Here is a 24,757-nt window from a genome sequence, read left to right on the forward strand (position 1 = left end):
TATTTTTTTATGAAGTAGCTTTGCCATCGATTGCTTCTGCCTTAACCCATTCTTCAGACAGACATTACTAGTTGCGCAAGGTGATGTTTACATACATGCTGGCTAGGTAGCTGGTGTGCGACCGAAAAATTAACTCGCTTTTTAAAGGTTTGAGAAACATATTGATTATGTTTGGAATTAATGCATACTCAAGATTAAAACAATGTCTAGTTCTTCAGCATTACGCGAGCAGTGGTATGGCTATGAAGAAACGGACCAGCGGCAGCGTCGAACTTGATCTTCAGCGTCGATTCCATCATTTGAACTGCGAGCACCGTTCCATCTCATCAGTTTGTCATGGCAGAAGAGATTTTCACACTTCTTCCAATTGTGCTGGTAAAAACCTGATGAGGAAGTTTGTCAACAAAACAAAGTAAGAGAACGTTATGGTTTGACGTTTTGGTAGCATGTCCCGAGTTGTCTGATTTGATTCATCATGTCTTGCTAGCCTAACTATCAAGTTTCAAGTAATCGGCCTAGTAGTACTCTTGCTAGCCTGTGTTTAGTCTGTTTGAGCCAACATGACAGTAATGGAGTTGGCATGAGCACAAACGGATTAGCTACCAGGCTCCTCTTCTGCTATGACTTGTGTAACCTTTTCTTCATTGCATGTCTTCAACAGGAAGAAGCTCTGGTATGAAACACCGCCCAAGGTTGGTACACTGTCTCATTCATGATTTAGATTGTAATTATACTTATTCTTAGCCTGGTCCCTGATCTGTTTGTGCAATGCCTGCTCCATTGTTATCATTGACATAACAAGTCCATAAGGAGTTGTCAAGACAGTAGAAACAGACTGGTACTCAGGCTTGCTGTATCTCGTTTCACACTTTAACCTTTGTGTAATTCTGACAGGCGCCACCGTCCAGTCAGCTCAGTGCTCTGAAGCCACCTAAGAAACAAAACCAAGAGGACAACATGCGCACCAGAGTCCTCAACTCTATCCTGTACAAGGCCATCACTGATCTACTGAGCTCCCCTGAAGTCAACTCTGAGGTCTACAACTACAGTGTGGACATCTCAAGGGTAGGAATAACCTAGCCTGAGTGCCATTGTGTTTGTGCCATCATGCCAACCCATTGTCATGTTTGGCTTGACAATGACAGCATTGAAGTAAGCAAGAGGACTTGCAGATCTGGGACCAGGCTAGGAAGTACTTCAACTTGGACTGAAATATTCAATGACATTTTGTTAATGCAAGGTAGCTTCATAGGATTGGTGTTAGTATTGTGGACAGTTCCATTCAAATGGCAACTTGTCTGTGTCACACCAGGTCTCACTGCCTGCAGACTTCTCTAGTTGCCGGGTCTATTGGAAAACCAGTGGTATGTCAGAGAGGGATAACCAGATTCAGCAAGCACTGGACAAGAGCAGCCCTCGTATAAGGTAAGCACTATGTCATAAAATAGCAGTACTCTTCTCTTTCTGTGAGGATTGTTTCTAGCCTGGTTCCAGATCTATGTGTTCTTGCCAACTGCATTGCGGTCCTTGTCAAGACAAACTTAACATGACAAGGAGTTGGCAGGATAGCACACAGAGACTGACACTCAGGCTAGGTTGTTTCAGGATAATGTTAGAGAGAACCCCTGTGCTTCTCTGTTGTTAACAGGTACCTCATTATGGCTCATCAAACCCTTGGTGGCGTCCCTCCTTTGGTTTTCATAAAGGATAAACAGTACGCAGCCATGTCTGAGGTACTTGGTATTTCATATTCATTAGAACACAAACGATATTCAAAATGTATTAAAAATACTTTGTGCTGATGGACTTTGTGCTTGTCCACTGTGCTGTTAGGTTGAAAACCTACTCAAGATGGCTGACTTTGGTCCTGAAGATCAGGACGGGAAAGACGGACTGGGGTGAGACAGTCTTTGATGACTGGAGCTCAAATAGTAAATACAGTCAAGTGACTGACTTTAAAAGTTTACTTAATACATCTAATTTCTTACAGAGAACAACTGCATGTAGTGGAATCAGGACAGCCCACCACGTCTAAAAAACCTGTGCTGTTCGGGGTGGACCACGAAGCTCTCAACAAGCAGATCCTGGACTACAAACTGAGGGTCAAAGAGACTACCTCAGACACCCTGGCACCAGAGCTCACACTGCAGCAGCTGGAGGTGCTGGCCGAGTACAGGAAGCAGAAGGTAATGGAGAAGAAGAAGAAGTCCAAGCGGCCCATTGATGATGACATCACTCCTAAGGAGTACCTTCTGTCCAGACACAGCCAGGGTCAGGAGGGGGAGGGGGAGGGGGAGGACGGCCGGGCGTTCAGCCAGGAAGATGACCAGGTCAGAGAACTCATGGCTGAGGAGAGCAGGAAGTCCTAGATCCTTAGTTCAAAAGGTGAAAGGTCAGTGACGAAACGTCACAACTTTTAATCTCGGGTATCATCTCCATCGACGACTTTCCCATTCGGAAGTTCGACTTGGGAGAGTCGTTCAAGTGGTTGTTTCCCCGTCGGAACCTTGTATTTCACACTTCAGAGGAGCATTTGAAGGCAGCATGAATGAGCAGTGTACTGGAGATCCACTCTTCATACATGTGTATTAGTGTGTTTGGGTTGTTTTACACCAGAGATCAGACATGGGTGAATTGTTCATGTCAATAAACACTTTCAAGGTATTGAGTTTGTCATGATACGTTTAATTGTTCATTGACTTACATTCCAATATGTGTAGAAATGTTAGTCAACAGGATGGGGGGGTATAGAAAAACATGATCAACAATCTAGACCTCTAAAGTATCTAGTCCTGTAAATGATCAGTTGTAAACATTCAAGAAAGGCACATCATACGAAAACTGCAACTATGCTAGCTAAGTAAGGCCGAGATTCTATCTAAAACCGTGTTATAGTGCGCTTGACATTTTTAAAGCTAATTTCCGATTGAGACAACGTCTGCAGCATTTACCGTGAACGCGGTAACATAGCCTTTAAAAGGCTCATTGTCAACAACGTTACACAGATTGAATCCCGGCCTAAATATTTGAATTATCCAGGTTCACATTTTATTCCCTTAAAGTAATTTTACACTTGTATAAAAAGTACATTCCAAAATCTTGTTTTCTAAGAAAAGCCTTTGATATATTAAGTTGAATTGACATAAGGAAATGCTAATCACAAAGAAAAGGCCTAAGCGATGAAATGATACATTTCAAGTCACTATGTTACTCCAATCAAATCCATTGGAGATTGGGTGTGGGTTTCAAAGAGCAAGCCAGGGTGGAGTTCAATAGGGCACACTGTAGCAAAATGTTTAGCAACGGAACAATTCAAATCTGTGTTCTAACTGGACAAGTTCAGGTAGTACCTCCCTGTTTCAAATTGTCTTCCACCTTCTGAATGACCCAGGATGAAACTGTTGACTGCTCCTCCATCCCTGCACCAATGCCCTGTCCTGCTCAGATAGATTCCACAGTATGCTCCTCGGTCTGCACAGCCTCTTGGACATAGACGATGAACTGGGAGGCATCCTCTCCCTGAGTGTACACAGTCACCGTCTCCATGCCCTCCACATCGTCAGACGACACCACCAGATGGTGCTCCTCACCCAGACCCATGGAGGCTGCCTGCTGGAAGGAGTCCTGGATCATCACAGTGTGGGTCCCCTGCTGCTCCTCCTCACCCACCTGGAAGATGGTGGAAAGAGGAATGGAACGTGTTGGGAGTGAGATGTCCCAAATGACAAGGGCACAAGCACCCATATTCTCTTTATAGTGCACTCCGTTTGACCAGAGGGCCCTGGTTAAAAGTTGTACACTATAAATGGAATAAGGTTTCAATTGGGACACAAGCCTTACCTGCTTCACCACGGTCACTCTGCCAGGGGCCATGGTCACCATGGAGGCCACCGTGGCATCATTAGACTCTGCCCCCAGCTCAATGATCTGCTGGAGGATGTTAACCGCTGTGGGATCCAGCCCTTCTGTGGTGGTCGATGCCATCCCTAAGCAGAGCGAGAGGAATGCATTCAAATACATGAAACACAGTGCGCAAACCAAGGATGTATCAACTCCTTGTCACTCTTGTCGTATGTGGCTTGACAAGGAGCAATGGCGTTGGCAAGGGGCACAAACAGATCTGGGACCAGGCTAACTAAGTGCTGACTACTTGTCCTAACCGTTCTCTGTGAACCTGAGGTCCTGGAGGGCCGACACGGCAGCTTCGGTCCCCTGAGGGTCCTCTGTCTCAGTGATGTGGAGGTACTGGGTAAGAGGCTGCTCCATCGACTGCTCCACCACCTCAGAACACACGCACGCACGCACGCACGCACGCACGCACACACACACACACACACACACACACACACACACTTAACACAGTGTCTAAACATAGGAAAAACATCTTAATATTGACCATATATAGGAGCGTTTGAAACCTTACCTCCCATTGGTTCAGACCAAGCACGTCACTCTGAATCACTTTGAGGCCATGCTTGTTCTTCAGGTGTCTGTTCATCTCCCACTTGGTGCCGTACACATAGTCACACACAGGACACTTCACTCCACCTAGAGATACAGGACATAGTCACACACGGGACACTCCACTCCACCTAGCGATACAGGACATAGTCACACACAGGACACTCCACTCCACCTAGCGATACAGGACATAGTCACACACAGGACACTCCACCTAGCGATACAGGACATAGTCACACACAGGACACTCCACCTAGCGATACAGGACATAGTCACACACAGGACACTCCACTCCACCTAGCGATACAGGACATAGTCACACACGGGACACTCCACTCCACCTAGCGATACAGGACATAGTCACACACAGGACACTCCACTCCACCTAGCGATACAGGACATAGTCACACACGGGACACTCCACTCCACCTAGCGATACAGGACATAGTCACACACAGGACACTCCACTCCACCTAGCGATACAGGACATAGTCACACACAGGACACTCCACCTAGCGATACAGGACATAGTCACACACAGGACACTCCACCTAGCGATACAGGACATAGTCACACACGGGACACTCCACTCCACCTAGCGATACAGGACATAGTCACACACAGGACACTCCACCTAGCGATACAGGACATAGTCACACACGGGACACTCCACTCCACCTAGCGATACAGGACATAGTCACACACGGGACACTCCACCTAGCGATACAGGACATAGTCACACACGGGACACTCCACTCCACCTAGCGATACAGGACATAGTCACACACGGGACACTTCACTCCACCTAGCGATACAGGACATAGTCACACACAGGACACTCCACTCCACCTAGCGATACAGGACATAGTCACACACAGGACACTCCACCTAGCGATACAGGACATAGTCACACACGGGACACTCCACTCCACCTAGCGATACAGGACATAGTCACACACAGGACACTCCACTCCACCTAGCGATACAGGACATAGTCACACACGGGACACTCCACCTAGCGATACAGGACATAGTCACACACAGGACACTCCACTCCACCTAGCGATACAGGACATAGTCACACACGGGACACTCCACCTAGAGATACAGGACATAGTCAAACACGGGACACTCCACTCCACCTAGCGATACAGGACATAGTCACACACAGGACACTCCACCTAGCGATACAGGACATAGTCACACACGGGACACTCCACTCCACCTAGCGATACAGGACATAGTCACACACAGGACACTCCACCTAGCGATACAGGACATAGTCACACACAGGACACTCCACCTGGTTGAAGAGATCCATGTACCAAAGCACTTGTATTAGTCATTTAATACGAACATTTTCATAGGGAACCGAAACAGTATGCAGGTTTCTCCTTTTGCTTTACTGAGTAAAGACTAATTCCATGTTCTATTTTGAAGACTGGTCTACTTGAACTGATATGACTGATATGTGCTTGTTTTTCCCCATTAAACTTAGTTGAATACACAAAGTCTTTCTGGATAAGAGCGTCTGCTAAATGTTAATATATATGTAAAATGTGGGTTTCTGGTTGGTACAGTATGATCTCCACAAATGTTTTGTCCATTCCAGAGGTCAGTGTGTGTTTGCTGAGGGACTCACCTTGCTGTTCCACCGCCTCAGAGGTGGCTGGCCCAGGCCCTGCGTTACAGTACTCCTGGTCGGGGTGCTTCTTGCTGTAATGTCTCTTCAGGGGTCCTGCTATGTTACAGGAGTAGTGACAGTGGCCGCAGCGGTAGGGCTGTGGAAAACACATTTCAGTTGTCTTCAAACAATAAATGAAGACTAGAAAATGGGTCATTTTTTCTGAAGAAACATTGTGCGATCCCTTAAGCTGTCCGAAAGTATTTTATGGTAGTGGAAGTTGAAATAGTTATTGGCTGGTGTTGATACATTGACGCTAGCGACTGTATTATAGAAGCGTTGTATAAAGACTCCCCTCGTCTGATCACCTTGAAAGAGGCGTGCTGCTCCATGTGTCTCACCAGCAGAGGTTTCTGTACAGCGCTGTAATCACACTCTGTACATTTGAACTGCTTACCTACAGTATGGAGGAGGGACACAGACAGGGGGACAATAATCACCTGCTGGTTAGTACTGTCAAAGATAAAATACTAAATGTTACCCCCACTGGATCTCAAATCGTGGACGTGTCCCAAATGGCACCCTTATAGTGCACTACTATTGGGCTCTGGTCAAACGTAGTGCACTATATAGTGAATAGGGTGCCATTATTTGGAACCCCGCCCTAGATCTCAAAGCGTATGGATTTCTCTCACCGTCCTCTGTGTGCATCAGCTTGTGGCTCTTCAGAGTGACCTTGGACTTGAACTTCTTGCCACACATGTCACACAGATGTGTCTTCTCCGTGGTGTGTCTGCTCATGTGGGCCTTCAGGTTGCTCTTGCTGCGGCTGGCATAATCACACAGGGAACACTTGAAGGGCTTCACTCCTAACAGGGGGAAGAGATACAGCGGCATTTACATTTTGGTCATTTAGCAGACACTCTTATCCAGAGTGATTTACAGTCAGTGATCATTTAGCAGACACTCTTATCCAGAGTGATTTACAGTCAGTGGTCATTTAGCAGACACTCTTATCCAGAGTGATTTACAGTCAGTGATCAATTAGCAGACACTCTTATCCAGGGTGATTTACAGTCAGTGATCATTTAGCAGACACTCTTATCCAGGGTGATTTACAGTCAGTGATCATTTAGCAGACACTCTTATCCAGAGTGATTTACAGTCAGTGATCATTTAGCAGACACTCTTATCCAGGGTGATTTACAGTCAGTGATCATTTAGCAGACACTCTTATCCAGAGTGATTTACAGTCAGTGATCATTTAGCAGACACTCTTATCCAGGGTGATTTACAGTCAGTGATCATTTAGCAGACACTCTTATCCAGAGTGATTTACAGTCAATGCATTCAAATAAGGTAGGTAATACAACCACATATCACATCGATAAGACAACCACATATCACATCGATAAGACAACCACATATCACATCGATAAGACAACCACATACAGTGGGGGAAAAAAGTATTTAGTCAGCCACCAATTGTGCAAGTTCTCCCACTTAAAAAGATGAGAGAGGCCTGTCATTTTCATCATAGGTACACGTCAACTATGACAGACAAATTGAGGAAAAAAATCCAGAAAATCACATTGTAGGATTTTTAATGAATTTATTTGCAAATTATGGTGGAAAATAAGTATTTGGTCACCTACAAACAAGCAAGATTTCTGGCTCTCACAGACCTGTAACTTCTTCTTTAAGAGGCTCCTCTGTCCTCCACTCGTTACCTGTATTAATGGCACCTGTTTGAACTTGTTATCAGTATAAAAGACACCTGTCCACAACCTCAAACAGAAACTCCACTATGGCCAAGACCAAAGAGCTGTCAAAGGACACCAGAAACAAAATTGTAGACCTGCACCAGGCTGGGAAGACTGAATCTGCAATAGGTAAGCAGCATGGTTTGAAGAAATCAACTGTGGGAGCAATTATTAGGAAATGGAAGACATACAAGACCACTGATAATCTCCCTTGATTTGGGGCTCCACGCAAGATCTCACCCTGTGGGGTCAAAATGATCACAAGAACGGTGAGCAAAAATCCCAGAACCACACGGGGGGACCTAGTGAATGACCTGCAGAGAGCTGGGACCAAAGTAACAAAGCCTACCATCAGTAACACACTACGCCGTCAGGGACTCAAATCCTGCAGTGCCAGACGTGTCCTCCTGCTTAAGCCAGTACATGTCCAGGCCCGTCTGAAGTTTGCTAGAGTGCATTTGGATGATCCAGAAGAGGATTGGGAGAATGTCATATGGTCAGATGAAACCAAAATATAACTTTTTGGTAAAAACTCAACTTGTCGTGTTTGGAGGACAAAGAATGCTGAGTTGCATCCAAAGAACACCATACCTACTGTGAAGCATGGGGGTGGAAACATCATGCTTTGGAACTGTTTTTCTGCAAAGGGACCAGGACGACTGATCCGTGTAAAGGAAAGAATGAATGGGGCCATGTATCGTGAGATTTTGAGTGAAAACCTCCTTCCATCAGCAAGGGCATTGAAGATGAAACGTGGCTGGGTCTTTCAGCATGACAATGATCCCAAACACACCGCCCGGGAAACGAAGGAGTGGCTTCGTAAGAAGCATTTCAAGGTCCTGGAGTGGCCTAGCCAGTCTCCAGATCTCAACCCCATAGAAAATCTTTGGAGGGAGTTGAAAGTCTGTGTTGCCCAGCGACAGCCCCAAAACATCACTGCTCTAGAGGAGATCTGCATGGAGGAATGGGCCAAAATACCAGCAACAGTGTGTGAAAACCTTGTGAAGACTTACAGAAAACGTTTGACCTGTGTCATTGCCAACAAAGGGTATATAACAAAGTATTGAGAAACTTTTGTTATTGACCAAATACTTATTTTCCACCATAATTTGCAAATTCATTACAAATCCTACAATGTAATTTTCAGGATTTTTTTTCTTCTCATTTTGTCTGTCATAGTTGACGTGTACCTATGATGAAAATTACAGGCCTCTCTCATCTTTTTAAGTGGGAGAACTTGCACAATTGGTGGCTGACTAAATACTTTTTTCCCCCACTGTATCACAGCGATAAGACAACCACATATCACATCGATAAGACAACCACATATCACAGCGATAAGACAACCACATATCACAGCGATAAGACAACCACATATCACATCGATAAGACAACCACATTGCACATTCATTACAAGTAAAAAAAATCCTCGAAAAGGTTAAGTGTGGTAGTTGCTATTGCCTTTTAAATGTGGAGAAAACCACTTTATTTGTCCAAAAGTAGAAGGCATTATAAGGAACAGGACGTCATTTGTTACCCTGCCTATTTAGTTTGATGTCCTACCTTCGTGAGCCCAGATGTGCTGCTGTAGATCTGCTCCGTTCCTCATGAAGTAGCTGTCACAATAAGGGCACTTGGACGCTCTCTTCCCGATCAAGCCCTTCATCTGCACCCTCACCCCCAGCGCCTCAGAGATGGCGTTCATCGGCGTATCTGCGGATAGAGATGGTTTTACCCACATAGCTAGCGTCCTGCCCCAGGGGGTGTACATGTACATTAAAGCTGCCTCGAGCTTCAGAAAGGCTCCTGCCCTATGGGCCGTTCCGGCTCGGACAAGGCTTACTTACCTTTATGGCTGGCTTCAAATCAGGAAATGGGTATGATTTTTAGATTTAAACATCATTAACGCTCTGCTGTTGTGAACAAAATCAAACTCCACAGAGAACACCCAAACAAAGATCGGGCTTAGTTTCCGGTCTCTTACCTGGATGAAAGTTCCTGATATGAAGCTTAAGTTTATCTTCAGTGAACGTTTCCTCACACACAGGGCAAGCAAAGCTTTTCTTCTCCTTTAATATTAAAAATTAATGACGTTAGAGTCCAAAATCATCAAAAAACAGAAACGTGCTATAATTATCAGATGATGTGTCCCCTATGGGTCCCTGATCAAAAGTTGCCCACTATATAGAGAACAGGGTGTCATTTGGGACGCGGTCCCAGACTTACGTTGTCAAAGTGTGTTTTGAGGTGGGCCTGCAGCTTGTACTTGTCAGGTGTGCAGTACTGGCAGTCTTCCATGGGGCACTGGAGCAGGACGTTACTGTGTCTCTGGATTAGATGGCGCTTCAGGCAGTTCTTGGTGATGGAAGAATAGCTGCACTGGGTACAGTAATGTAGATGCTCTTTTGTGTGAGTGCGCACATGCATGTTGTAGTGGACTTGGTACCAGAAGAGCTTTCCTAGACGGGGAACAAAAAAAAACACGTGGCTAGAAAACAGGTGGTTTACAGATGAATTACCAACACATATGAAATGATGAAATAGCTGAAATTACAAACTCTTGTAAAAATGCAATTTATACTGCTATAATAAAATGATTTCTATGTCAATATATTTGCGTGATATATTCTTACCACAGTATTCACATTCCAGGTCCCCGTATACTTTCCGTATTCTCTCAAAGACAACCATGTTCAGCTGCCTTTTCTGCAGCTTATCTAGAATCTGTTGGAATGCGCTCCTCTCCTCCGTTGTACCATCCTCTCCTTGTGGTCCTGCTGAAGTGTTTGTTTGACCTATGACCTCCCCCTGAATCAAAGACCGGAGAGTCTCCTCAACATGACCTTGTGATGTTGATGAAGAACCCTTGTCTTCTTCAGGATACTGCTGGTGGCCCACTGATTCCTCCTTGCCTGAAGGCCTTTCTACCAAAGTGTCTTGTTCAGCCACAGTGACGTTATTCTCCCCATGAGGCTCGTCTTCCTCCATCAGTGTCTTATCAGGTCTCTCCTCGCTGATTACTTCCTGGGCCGTGCCTTTGCTTGTTGTCTGGGTTTGTTCAGGACTGATTGGCTCAGTTCTGTCTTGTAGAGTCTCAGTCTCTTGTGCAGGTTGGTTCAACACGTATGTCTCTACAGTCTGCCCCTTAGGGCCCGGATCAGGGACCACCTGTTCCTCCCACTCTCCCAGCCCCTCTCCCTGTTCCACCCCATCCCCCTGCTCCTCTGAAGGGTCACTAGCGAGGGCCTCCTCCTGCTCCTCTGAAGGGTCACCAGCGAGGGCCTCCTCCTGCTCCTCTGAAGGGTCACCAGCGAGGGCCTCCTCCTGCTCCTCTGAAGGGTCACCAGCGAGGGCCTCCTCCTGTTTCTCTGAAGGGTCACCAGCGAGGGCCTCCTCCTGTTCCTCTGAAGGGACACCAGCGAGGGCCTCCTCCTGTTCCTCTAAAGGGACACCAGCGAGGGCCTCCTCCTGTTTTTCTGAAGGGTCACCAGCGAGGGCCTCCTCCTGCTCCTCTGAAGGGTCACCAGCGAGGGCCTCCTCCTGTTCCTCTGAAGGGTCACCAGCGAGGGCCTCCTCCTGTTCCTCTGAAGGGTCACCAGCGAGGGCCTCCTCCTGCTCCTCTGAAGGGTCACCAGCGAGGGCCTCCTCCTGCTCCTCTGAAGGGTCACCAGCGAGGGCCTCCTCCTGTTCCTCTGAAGGGTCACCAGCGAGGGCCTCCTCCTGATCCTCTGAAGGGTCACCAGCGGAGGGCCTCCTCCTGCTCCCTCTGAAGGGTCACCAGCGAGGGCCTCCTCCTGCTCCTCTGAAGGGTCACCAGCGAGGGCCTCCCCCTGCTCCTCTGAAGGGTCACCAGCGAGGGCCTCCTCCTGCTCCTCTGAAGGGTCACCAGCGAGGGCCTCCTCCTGCTCCTCTGAAGGGTCACCAGCGAGGGCCTCCTCCTCATCCTCCTCCTGCTGGGCGTTGAGTAGAGACAGCTCCTCAGCCATCCTGATCTCATCCTGTCTCAGCATCTCTCTCTTGATGTCGTCCCCCGGCTCCAGCAGACAGAAGCTGCTGTTGATGGACTCTGAGAACCCGGCCGCCTCCTCTGATTCTGGGTGAGCCTCCTTCAGGTGGGCCTTAAGCCGCACGGAACTGACAAACCTCTGCTGGCAGGCAGCACACACGTAGAGGAAGGGGTGCTTGCGGACATGTGCTTGGAGAGCCTGGAACTTGGTGCAGCCGTGGTCACACAGCTCGCAGCCGAACGGCCTCTCGCTGCCGTGGACCATCATGTGGCGGTCGCGGTCCAGCTCGTTCTTGAACTTGCGGTCGCAGATCTGGCAGTCGTAGAGGAGCTGCCTCTTGCCTTCTCTGGTCTGTAGACTGTACTCATGGTAGGAGTCCTTCACCTTCATAATAATACATGTTATTAATAACTACATCAATAAGATCTCATAATAAAGACAGTATAAAGGCATATGTTAGATTTAAAAAAGAGAGCAGTCCTTCACCTTCTTGTCCTCCAGGTCGTGGCTCTCCCTGATGTGCTTGAGCAGGTTCTTGACGTCAGAGTACTTCTTCTTGCAGAAGCGACAGTGCTGCTTGATCTTGTGGTGAACTCTCTCCACGTGCACCTTGAGGTGGCCCTTGCTGAGGCACTGGAAGGAGCAGTGCTCACAGCTGAACTTCTCTCCCGTGTGTTTGCGCATGTGAACGCTGAGGTTGGCTTTGATGGCACTGGCGTAGTCGCAGTGTGGGCACTTGAAGGGTTTCTCGTTGGTGTGGGTTCGCAGATGGGCCTGCAAGGAGTGGCGGAACTTGAAGACCTTGTTGCAGTATTCGCAGGTGAAGATCTTCAACTGGGTCTGTCCTATTCTGTATGAACGAGGAATGTTGCAATATACATACAGTAGAACCAGTAACTTGCCAAAAGACAATTTGAGCTATAGCAAAAACGTTATGTTCGTATCTACAGTAACAAAGCTGAAATCTGTTGTTGACACGTCCATTGAAGTGGTGAATATAGTAGACTAGACTGACATTTCACTCTGCTAGATAATACTGTAGACTACATTGATTCAGTTCACTCAAGACATCATTATGTTCCATTTATTAATGCCACAATACAGTCTGGGTAGTTTATCTTCAGCTACTGTGTGTTGTACAACCACACGTCTGTACCTGTTTGACTTTAATGGCACTTCATAAGCAGCTTGTTGTATGGAATATTCCTGAAAACCTCTCTTCTGTCCCGCTTCCTGAGAGTCTGTGTCTGCAGTAACAGTCGGCTCTGCTGGGGTGGCCTCGATCGGCACTATCCTTGTCGCACCTAAATAAACAAATGCACAGGTAGATACAAATATAAACGTTTATACAGCCTAGATACAAAGACAAGTCATCGGGAACACATAGACTATAAACCTTCCTGATTTTTCATGCATAAAACTCAGGTGAAAATGTACCAACAGCAACATTGTGAATCTATACTTTTCTGGATTAAAATCTGAAGATCCTCAGGTTGATCCTACACGCTATTCCCTACACGCTATTCCCTACACGCTATTCCCTACACGCTATTCCCTACACCCTATTCCCTACACGCTATTCCCTACACGCTATTCCCTACACCCTATTCCCTACACGCTATTCCCTACACGCTATTCCCTACACGCTATTCCCTACACGCTATTCCCTACACGCTATTCCCTATTCAAAAGTATCGCACCCTGTAGATAATAGAGTGCCAATTGGGCCGCATCCATAATGTAGTTGTGACTTACCAGGAAGTGCCTCGTGAGCGGTGAGAACCACACTGATGATGGGGTTCTTGGTGCTTCCTGCTTGTTCCTGCTCCTTCACAAGGGAAACCCAGAGCGGAGGGCCGTGGCCTCGTTGAGCCTCTCCGTCCTCGCTTTTGTCTCTCTGATGCACCAGGTCTGAGCCTCAAACTCTTTGTCTGTGGGGAGAGATCATGAAAACTAAGCATCAGTCAATAAAACAGAGCAGATGGACATTTAGATGGTCAACATATAGATAGACATTTAGATGGTCAACATATAGATATAGACATTTAGATGGTCAACATATAGATATAGACATTTAGATGGTCAACATATAGATATAGACATTTAGATGGTCAACATATAGATATAGAAATTTAGATGGTCAACATATAGATATAGATATTTAGATGGTCAACATATAGATATAGACATTTAGATGGTCAACATATAGATATAGACATTTAGATGGTCAACATATAGATATAGACATTTAGATGGTCAACATATAGATATAAACATTTAGATGGTCAACATATAGATATAGACATTTAGATGGTCAACATATAGATATAGACATTTAGATGGTCAACATATAGATATAGACATTTAGATGGTCAACATATAGATATAGACATTTAGATGGTCAACATATAGATATAGACATTTAGATGGTCAACATATAGATATAGACATTTAGATGGTCAACATATAGATATTTAGATGGTGAACATATAGATAGACATTTAGATGGTGAACATATAGATATAGACATTTAGATGGTCAACATATAGATATAGACATTTAGATGGTCAACATATAGATATAGACATTTAGATGGTCAACATATAGATATAGACATTTAGATGGTCAACATATAGATATAGACATTTAGATGGTCAACATATAGACATTTAGATGGTCAACATATAGATATAGACATTTAGATGGTCAACATATAGATATAGACATTTAGATGGTCAACATATAGACATTTAAATGGTGAACATATAGATATAGACATTTAGATGGTCAACATATAGATATAGACATTTAGATAGTCAACATATAGATATAGACATTTAGATGGTCAACATATAGATATAGACATTTAGATGGTCAACATATAGTTATAGACATTTAGATGGTCAACATATAGATATAGACAATTAGATGGTCAACATATAGATATAGACATTTAGATGGTCAACATATAGATATAGACATTTAGATGGTCAACATATAGATATAAACATTTAGATGGTCAACATATAGATATAGACATTTAGATGGTGAACATATAGATATAGACATTTAGATGGTGAACATATAGATATAGACATTTAGATGGTCAACATATAGATATAGACATTTAGATGGTCAACATATAGATATAGACATTTAGATGGTCAACATATAGATATAGACATTTAGATGGTCAACATATAGATATAGACATTTAGATGGTCAACATATAGATATAGACATTTAGATGGTCAACATATAGATATAGACATTTAGATGGTCAACATATAGATATAGACATTTAGATGGTCAACATATAGATATAGACATTTAGATGGTCAACATATAGATATAGACATTTAGATGGTCAACATATAGATATAGACATTTAGATGGTCAACAAGATATAGACATTTAGATGGTCAACATATAGATATAGACATTTAGATGGTCAACATATAGATATAGACATTTAGATGGTCAACATATAGATATAGACATTTAGATGGTCAACATATAGACATTTAGATGGTCAACATATAGATATAGACATTTAGATGGTCAACATATAGACATTTAGATGGTCAACATATAGATATAGACATTTAGATGGTCAACATATAGATATAGACATTTAGATGGTCAACATATAGACATTTAGATGGTCAACATATAGATATAGACATTTAGATGGTCAACATATAGATATAGACATTTAGATGGTCAACATATAGATATAGACATTTAGATGGTCAACATATAGATATAAACATTTAGATGGTCAACATATAGATATAGACATTTAGATGGTCAACATATAGATATAGACATTTAGATGGTAACATATAGATATAGACATTTAGATGGTCAACATATAGATATAGACATTTAGATGGTCAACATATAGATATAGACATTTAGATGGTCAACATATAGATATAGACATTTAGATGGTCAACATATAGATATAGACATTTAGATGGTCAACATATAGATATAGACATTTAGATGGTCAACATATAGATATAGACATTTAGATGGTCAACATATAGATATAGACATTTAGATGGTCAAACATATAGATATAGACATTTAGATGGTCAACATATAGATATAGACATTTAGATGGTCAACATATAGATATAGACATTTAGATGGTCAACATATAGATATAGACATTTAGATGGTCAACATATAGATATAGACATTTAGATGGTCAACATATAGATATAGACATTTAGATGGTCAACATATAGATATAGACATTTAGATGGTCAACATATAGATATAGACATTTAGATGGTCAACATATAGATATAGACATTTAGATGGTCAACATATAGATATAGACATTTAGATGGTCAAACATATAGATATAGACATTTAGATGGTCAACATATAGATATAGACATTTAGATGGTCAACATATAGATATAGACATTTAGATGGTCAACATATAGATATAGACATTTAGATGGTCAACATATAGATATAGACATTTAGATGGTCAACATATAGATATAGACATTTAGATGGTCAACATATAGATATAGACATTTAGATGGTCAACATATAGATATAGGACATTTAGATGGTCAACATATAGATATAGACATTTAGATGGTCAACATATAGATATAGACATTTAGATGGTCAACATATAGATATAGGACATTTAGATGGTCAACATATAGATATAGACATTTAGATGGTCAACATATAGATATAGACATTTAGATGGTCAACATATAGATATAGACATTTAGATGGTCAACATATAGATATAGACATTTAGATGGTCAACATATAGATATAGACATTTAGATGGTCAACATATAGAATTTAGATGGTGAAATATATATATATATAGACATTTAGATGGTAATATATAGATATAGACATTTAGATGGTCAACATATAGATATAGACATTTAGATGGTCAACATATAGATATAGACATTTAGATGGTCAACATATAGACATTTAGATGGTCAACATATAGATATAGACATTTAGATGGTCAACATATAGATATAGACATTTAGATGGTCAACATATAGATATAGACATTTAGATGGTCAACATATAGATATAGACATTTAGATGGTCAACATATAGATATAGACATTTAGATGGTCAACATATAGATATAGACATTTAGATGGTCAACATATAGATATAGACATTTAGATGGTCAACATATATATATAGACATTTAGATGGTCAACATATAGATATAGACATTTAGATGGTCAACATATAGATATAAACATTTAGATGGTCAACATATAGATATAGACATTTAGATGGTGAACATATAGATATAGACATTTAGATGGTCAACATATAGATATAGACATTTAGATGGTCAACATATAGACAGATGGTAACAAATAGATATAGACATTTAGATGGTCAACATATAGATATAGACATTTAGATGGTCAACATATAGATATAGACATTTAGATGGTCAACATATAGATATAGACATTTAGATGGTCAACATATAGATATAGATATTTAGATGGTCAACATATAGATATAGACATTTAGATGGTCAACATATAGATATAGACATTTAGATGGTGAACATATAGATATAGACATTTAGATGGTCAACATATAGATATAAACATTTAGATGGTCAACATATAGATATAGACATTTAGATGGTGAACATATAGATATAGACATTTAGATGGTCAACATAAGATATAGACATTTAGATGGTGAACATATATATATAGACATTTAGATGGTCAACATATAGATATAGACATTTAGATGGTCAACATATAGATATACATTTAGATGGTGACATATATATAGATATAGACATTTAGATGGTCAACATATAGATATAGACATTTAGATGGTCAACATATAGATATAGACATTTAGATGGTCAACATATAGATATAGACATTTAGATGGTCAACATATATATATAGACATTTAGATGGTCAACATATAGATATAGACATTTAGATGGTCAACATATAGATATAGACATTTAGATGGTCAACATATAGATATAGACATTTAGATGGTGAACATATAGATATAGACATTTAGATGGTCAACATATAGATATAGACATTTAGATGGTCAACATATAGATATAGACATTTAGATGGTCAACATATAGATATAGACATTTAGATGGTCAACATATAGAAAGACATTTAGATGGCCATATATATATAGACATTTAGATGGTCAACATATAGATATAGACATTTAGATGGTCAACATATAGATAGACACATTTAGATGGTCAACATATAGATATAGACATTTAGATGGTGAACATATAGATATAGACATTTAGATGGTGAACATATAGATATAGACATTTAGATGGTCAACATATAGACATTTAGATGGTGAACATATATATATATAGACATTTAGATGGTCAACATATAGATATAGACATTTAGATGGTCAACATATAGATATAGACATTTAGATGGTGAACATATAGATATAGACATTTAGATGGTCAACATATAGATATTTAGATGGTCAACATATAGATATAGACATTTAGATGGTCAACATATAGATATAGACATTTAGATGGTGAACATATAGATATAGACATTTAGATGGTCAACATATAGATATAGACATTTAGATGGTCAACATATAGATATAGACATTTAGATGGTCAACATATAGATATAGACATTTAGATGGTCAACATATAGATATAGACATTTAGATGGTCAACATATATATATAGACATTTAGATGGTCAACATATAGATATAGACATTTAGATGGTCAACATATAGATATACATTTAGATGGTCAACATATAGATATAGACATTTAGATGGTCAACATATAGATATAGACATTTAGATGGTCAACATATAGATATAGACATTTAGATGGTCAACATATAGATATAGACATTTAGATGGTCAACATATAGATATAGACATTTAGATGGTCAACATATAGATATAGACATTTAGATGGTCAACATATAGTTATAGACATTTAGATGGTCAACATATAGATATAGACATTTAGATGGTCAACATATAGATATAGACATTTAGATGGTCAACATATAGATATAGACATTTAGATGGTCAACATATAGATATAGACATTTAGATGGTCAACATATAGATATAGGTCTTTCCATGACATAGATTGACCAGGTGAAAGCTATGATCCCTTATGTCACTTGTGAAATCCCCTTCAACCAGAGACATGGATTTTGTATGTGTGCCGTTCAGAGGGTGAATGGGCAAGACAAAAGATTGAAGTGCCTTTGAATGGGATATGGTAGTAGGTGCCAGGCACACCGGATTGTGTCAAGAACTGCAACGCTGCTGGGTTTTTTACGCTCAACAGTTTCCTGTGTGTATCAAGAATGGTCCACCACCCAAAGGACATCCAGCTCACAGAACAGGACCGCCGAGTGCTGAAGCGCGTAAAAATGGTCTGACCTCGGTTGCAACACTCACTACCGAGTTCCAAACTGCCTCTGGAAGTAACGTTAGCACAATAACTGTTAGTCGGGAGCTTCATGAAATGGGTTTCTTTGGCCGAGCAGCCACACACAAGCCTAAGATCACCATGCGCAATGCCAAGCGTCGGCTGGAGTGGTGTAAAGCTTGCCACCATTGGACTCTGGAGCAGTGGAAACGCGTTCTCTGGAGTGATGAATCACGCTTCACCATCTGGCAGTCCGACGGACGAATCTGGGTTTGGCGGATGCCAAGAGAACGCTACCTGCCCCAATGCTACCTGTTGTCTGGACCTATGGCAGTCTCTATGGGGGTGCCACAGGGTTCAATTCTTGGGCCGACACTTTTCTCCGTGTATATCAATGATGTCGCTCTTGTTGCTGGTGACTCTCAGATCCACCTCTATGCAGACGACACCATTTTGTATACATCTGGCCCTTCATTGGACACTGTGTTAACAAACCTCCAAACGAGCTTCAATGCCATACAACACTCCTTCAGTAGCCTCCAACTGCTCTTAAACACTAGTAAAACTAAATGCATGCTTTTCAATCGAACGCTGCTGGCACCCACCCGACTAGAATCACCACTCTCGACAGGTCTGACCTAGAGTATGTGGACAACTACAAATACCTAGGTGTCTGGTTAGACTGCAAACTCTCCTTCCAGACTCACAAAAGAATCTCCAATCCAAAGTTAAATCTAGAATCGGCTTCCTATTTCGCGAACAAAGCCTCCTTCACTCATGCTGCCAAACATGCCCTCGCTAAAACTGACTATCCTACCGATCCTTGACTTCGGCGATGTCATTTACAAAATAGCCTCCAACACTCTACTCAGCAAATTGGATGTAGTCTATCACAGTGCCATCCGTTTGTCTCCAAAGCCCTTACACTACCCACCACTGTGACCTGTACGCTCTTGTTGGCTGGTCCTCACTACATGTTCGTCGTCAAACCCACTGGCTCCAGGCCATCTATAAATCACTGCTAGGCAAATCCCGCCTTATCTTAGCTCATTGGTCACCATAGCAGCACCCACCCGTAGTCTGCGCCCAGCAGGTATATCTCACTGGTCATTCCCAAAGCCAACACCTCCTTTGGCCGCCATTCCTTCCAGTTCTCTGCTGCCAATGACTGGAACGAATTGCAAAAAATCTCTGAAGCTGGAGACTCTTATCTCCCTCACTCACTTTAAGCATCAGTTGTCAGAGCACCTTACCGATCACTGCACCTGTACACAGCCCATCTGAAATTAGCCCACCCAACTACCTCATCCCTATATTGTTATTTATTTTGCTCTTTTGCACCCCAGTATCTCTATTTGCACATAATCTCTTGCACATCTAGCATTCCAGTGTTAATACTATTGTAATTATTTTGCACTATAGCCTATTTATTGCCTTACCTCCATAACTTGCTACATTTGCACACACTGTATATATATTTTCTGTTGTATTTTTTACTTTGTTTTTTTACCCCATATGTAACTCTGTGTTGTTGTTTTTATCGCAGTGCTTTGCTTTATCTTGGCCAGGTCGCAGTTGTAAATGAGAACTTGTTCTCAACTGGCTTACCTAGTTAAATAAAGGTGAAATAAAAAAATAAAAATAAAAATGCATAGTGCCAACTGTAAAGTTAGGTGGAGGAGGAATAATGGTCTGGGGCTGTTTTTCATGGTTCGGGCTAGGCCCCTTAGTTCCAGTGAAGGGAAATCTTAACGCTACAGCATACAATGACATTCTAGATGATTCTGTGCTTCCAACTTTGTGGCAACAGTTTGGGGAAGACCCTTTCCTGTTTCAGCATGACAATGCCTCCGTGCACAAAGCGAGGTCCATACAGAAATGGTTTGTCGAGATCGGTGTGGAAGAACTTGACTGGCCTGCACAGAGCCCTGACCTCAACCCCATTGAACACCCTTGGGATGAACTGGAACGCCGACTGCGAGCCAGGCCTAATCGCCCAACATCAGTGCCCAAACTCACTTTTGTGGCTGAATGGAAGCAAGTCCCTGCAGCAATGTTCCAACATCTAGTGGAAAGCCTTCCCAGAGGAGTGGAGGCTGTTATAGCAGCAAAGGGGGAACCAACTCCATATTAATGCCCATGATTTTGGAATGAGATGTTCGACAAGCAGGTGTCCACATACTTTTGGTCATGTAGTGTATGGGCCCTGGTCAAAAGTAGTGCACTATATAGGGAATAGGGTGCCATTTGGGACGCATCCCTAGATGGACCATAAAGCACTATTATATTCCAATCTATTCTAAACAGACACTAAGCATTTGAGCATAAAACAGTTCACTTCACACATACCGTTGTCCTCCTCCTCCTCCTCCCCATCCTCTCTGAGGTCTATCAAGCAGATGTGTTTCATGATCTGTCGCTTGTTGCCGAACACACGGTTGCACTTCTTGCAGTCCAGAGCATTGTCGTCCTCTGGTTCTTCCACTGGCCCAGCTTCTGATTGGGCCTCTACTGTCTGTTGTTTCTGCTTCTTCTGGTTGGGGCTAGTAGTCTCTGTCATGGGCCCATCAGCTACAATCTTCTTGGTTGAGCCCTTAGGACGTCCTCGTTTCCTCTTGACAGGGCTATCTGTGGGGGAAATATGATCACTGCCATCAATCACTCTATTACAAATAGACAGACCTATAGGGCCGGTTTCCCAGACACAAATTAAACCTAGTACTGGATTAAAAAGAGCTGTCAAAATCGGATTACAATCTGCTACAAATGTTTGAAGGACTACCGAGGCACTCAGTAGCCAATTATTCAGATCGTTCACCTTTGGTGAAAAACAAAGAAACATGATAATACAGTCGGTTGTTGCAATGCCCTAGTATCCCTGGCTGCTTTGAAGAGGTGCTCACCTCTACCTTTAGTATCCCTGGCTGCTTTGAAGAGGTGCTCACCTCCACCTTTAGTATCCCTGGCTGCTTTGAAGAGGTGCTCACCTCCACCCTTAGTATCCCTGGCTGCTTTGAAGAGGTGCTCACCTCCACCCTTAGTATCCCTGGCTGCTTTGAAGAGGTGCTCACCTCCACCCTTAGTATCCCTGGCTGCTTTGAGGAGGTGCTCACCTCCACCTTTAGTATCCCTGGCTGCTTTGAGGAGGTGCTCACCTCCACCTTTAGTATCCCTGGCTGCTTTGAGGAGGTGCTCACCTCCACCTCCACCCTTAGTATCCCTGGCTGCTTTGAAGAGGTGCTCACCTCCACCTCCACCCTTAGTAGCCCTGGCTGCTTTGAAGAGGTGCTCACCTCCACCCTTCTCCAGTGGAGCTGTCAATGGCATGAGGGCCACAATGATGTCATCAGGGTTGAGCTCCTCTGTGTGGTGCTTCTCAGACACGTGGGAGAGGAGCTGTGCTCGGTGTGGGGAGAACAGGTTGCACAGTTTACACATGAAGATGGAGGAAGTCCCACCTGTGAATTAACAGCCAGGCAGGCCAAGATTAATGTGTATTTATGAACAAAGCTGCAGATAAATGAGGGGCCATTTTTTTTACAGTGGAAGACGGCCTAATAATAATATGATTACACATTGAAAGTTTAATTGACAGTTGGTAGACCATGGTGGTGCTTGCGACACCAGGATTGTGGGTTCGGTTCCCACGGGGGACCAGTACGCAAGAAAAAAAGGGTATGATCATTGTGACCCACTCCTGTATGTCACTCTGGAGAAGAGTGTCTGCTAAATGACTTAAAAGGAAATTAGATATGTTCAATATGCTGGCAGTGCATTGGCCTTTATAGTTAGTTCTGTGTGGTTCATTCTTTAGTCAGGGGCTGCATATTTTTCCTCTAGCTAGCTACTTCCCTCTCTTTCATTCAAAATATTGAATTCAATCCTAGCTAGGGCCTACATGATCCAAGCCAGCCTAGCAAATAGAAGCTGAGAATACTGAAATGGAATGAGGTCAGTGCAATATAGTTTATTGGTTGGCTCTGTAGCTCTCCTGACAGGTTTAGCTACCACTGCAACAGCAAAGATGGTTTAACTCCCGACTCCTCTGCAGTATGGATAAAGCTAGCTACACGCTGGGAGAAACAGGAACAGTTTCGTGATAAATACTTTGTTTGCTAACTAAATCCAATAACTTTATGCCGGACATTTAGCTGCAATAAATGTGCTGTCAATGTTGTGGCTGGTCACGGTAATTATGTGCCACACTTTTAGCGTTTAAGAAACTTCACATAATGAGTAATTTGACTACATCTGTTGGCTAGCTTGCTACTTTTACCTAGCTAAGAAATGTTATTTCTCCGAGATGGTCCTGTACGAAAAGGTAAACAATCGAGTAGTTACCTGCATTTGACGTCTCCATGTTTGTAAAATAAAACGTAATATCCTAAGAGTTACATAAATAAATGTACATATCTACATTAAATCTTGAATAAGTAATTCAAAATCGTATTTTTATTTGTTTTGAGGAAGGTTTCTGGCGAATCTGCGACAATAAATATGGCGGATAAAGTCTTCCTGTGGAGAGAGCAGCAGGCTGGTTTGGGATGTGCGCCCCCCTGTGGCTGGGATGACCAATAGCCATAGCCTACCCTTGATACATTTGTGAAAGGTTTCCACTCCATTCTTCTCTTTCGAATGGGATCGTGTACAGTACTCTCCTTAATTCAAAATCCTCTGACATATCAATATTGGTTACTCACGCCCAGATATACATGCTCAATGGTTGTGAAATTTGTTCCCATAACAGTAGAAAACTGTACTTTATATAAATAATGTGATGAAATGATTAAGCTTAAAATGTATGTAGCTTACATGGATTTTGAATACAGGTGTGTGAACTGGCAATAACATCAGTTATCACAGTTTCCATTTCAGTTTGTGAACGAATGTGCATTTTCTTCAGCAATCACTACCATTTTAAACCAGGTCCATAAAAATGTTAGGCTAATAGTATGCTGTAAACTGGGATATACATTATAAACATCCCAAGGAATAAAAGAAGCAGGGTCAATCAATACACATTTGAGAAGTTTATTTTTTTTGCAATAACAACAAACGGTATTGTCATTTTTTTGATCGATGACAATGCACCCAAACATCATCCATTGATTGCATCTTCTACATGTTAGGTTTCCCATAAAAACTAACACTGGGAATTAATTGCAGCCTTCTTTGTTTGTTGAGGCTGTTTGTACAAAAATAAATCCTTCCATCTCTTCATGTGTGATCCATTAAATCCCATCCATACAGATTGAGGCTATCCAAGCCAGTCAAAGTAAACACCCTCTCCCCAGCCTTCCATACAGGCTATAGCTGAGTGTAGGATGTTTACAGTAACTACACTCGGAACGGAGAAGCTAGGATACTTCCATTTCTACAGCAGTAGAACTGGGAGTAAACAAAAACGCACTCATTTGAGTCAGACACACTTTCGTCTGGGA

The 24,757-nt window shown here is 42.3% G+C and overlaps 2 protein-coding genes across 2 annotated transcripts; one reads left to right on the forward strand and one right to left on the reverse strand.

Annotated features, from left to right (window-relative positions):
* Window positions 1–64: 64 nt before the first annotated feature.
* LOC121542787 (putative ribosome-binding factor A, mitochondrial) lies at window positions 65–2,664 on the forward strand. The gene is made up of 7 exons (XM_041852327.2): window positions 65–412; window positions 662–692; window positions 895–1,065; window positions 1,313–1,425; window positions 1,649–1,733; window positions 1,834–1,898; window positions 1,991–2,664. Exons 1-7 carry the CDS (start codon window positions 168–170, stop codon window positions 2,367–2,369), a joined length of 1,089 nt encoding a protein of 362 aa, XP_041708261.2. The 5' UTR covers window positions 65–167; the 3' UTR covers window positions 2,370–2,664.
* On the reverse strand, window positions 2,665–23,815 carry LOC121542786 (zinc finger protein ZFAT). Its single transcript, XM_045208314.1, has 20 exons — window positions 23,658–23,815; window positions 22,610–22,774; window positions 22,562–22,567; window positions 21,666–21,944; window positions 13,729–13,786; window positions 13,611–13,687; window positions 13,012–13,159; window positions 12,342–12,705; window positions 11,619–12,239; window positions 10,482–11,583; window positions 10,075–10,307; window positions 9,833–9,917; window positions 9,412–9,561; window positions 6,781–6,954; window positions 6,454–6,542; window positions 6,104–6,242; window positions 4,424–4,548; window positions 4,161–4,281; window positions 3,841–3,986; window positions 2,665–3,669 (listed from the first exon to the last, which is right to left on the reverse strand). The coding sequence occupies exons 1-20, from the start codon at window positions 23,674–23,676 to the stop codon at window positions 3,442–3,444; spliced, it is 4,329 nt and encodes a 1,442-aa protein (XP_045064249.1). The 5' UTR covers window positions 23,677–23,815; the 3' UTR covers window positions 2,665–3,441.
* Between the last annotated feature and the right edge of the window lie 942 nt (window positions 23,816–24,757).

The sequence above is a fragment of the Coregonus clupeaformis genome, chromosome 28, assembly GCF_020615455.1.
Source record: "Coregonus clupeaformis isolate EN_2021a chromosome 28, ASM2061545v1, whole genome shotgun sequence".
Lineage (NCBI taxonomy): Eukaryota > Metazoa > Chordata > Actinopteri > Salmoniformes > Salmonidae > Coregonus > Coregonus clupeaformis.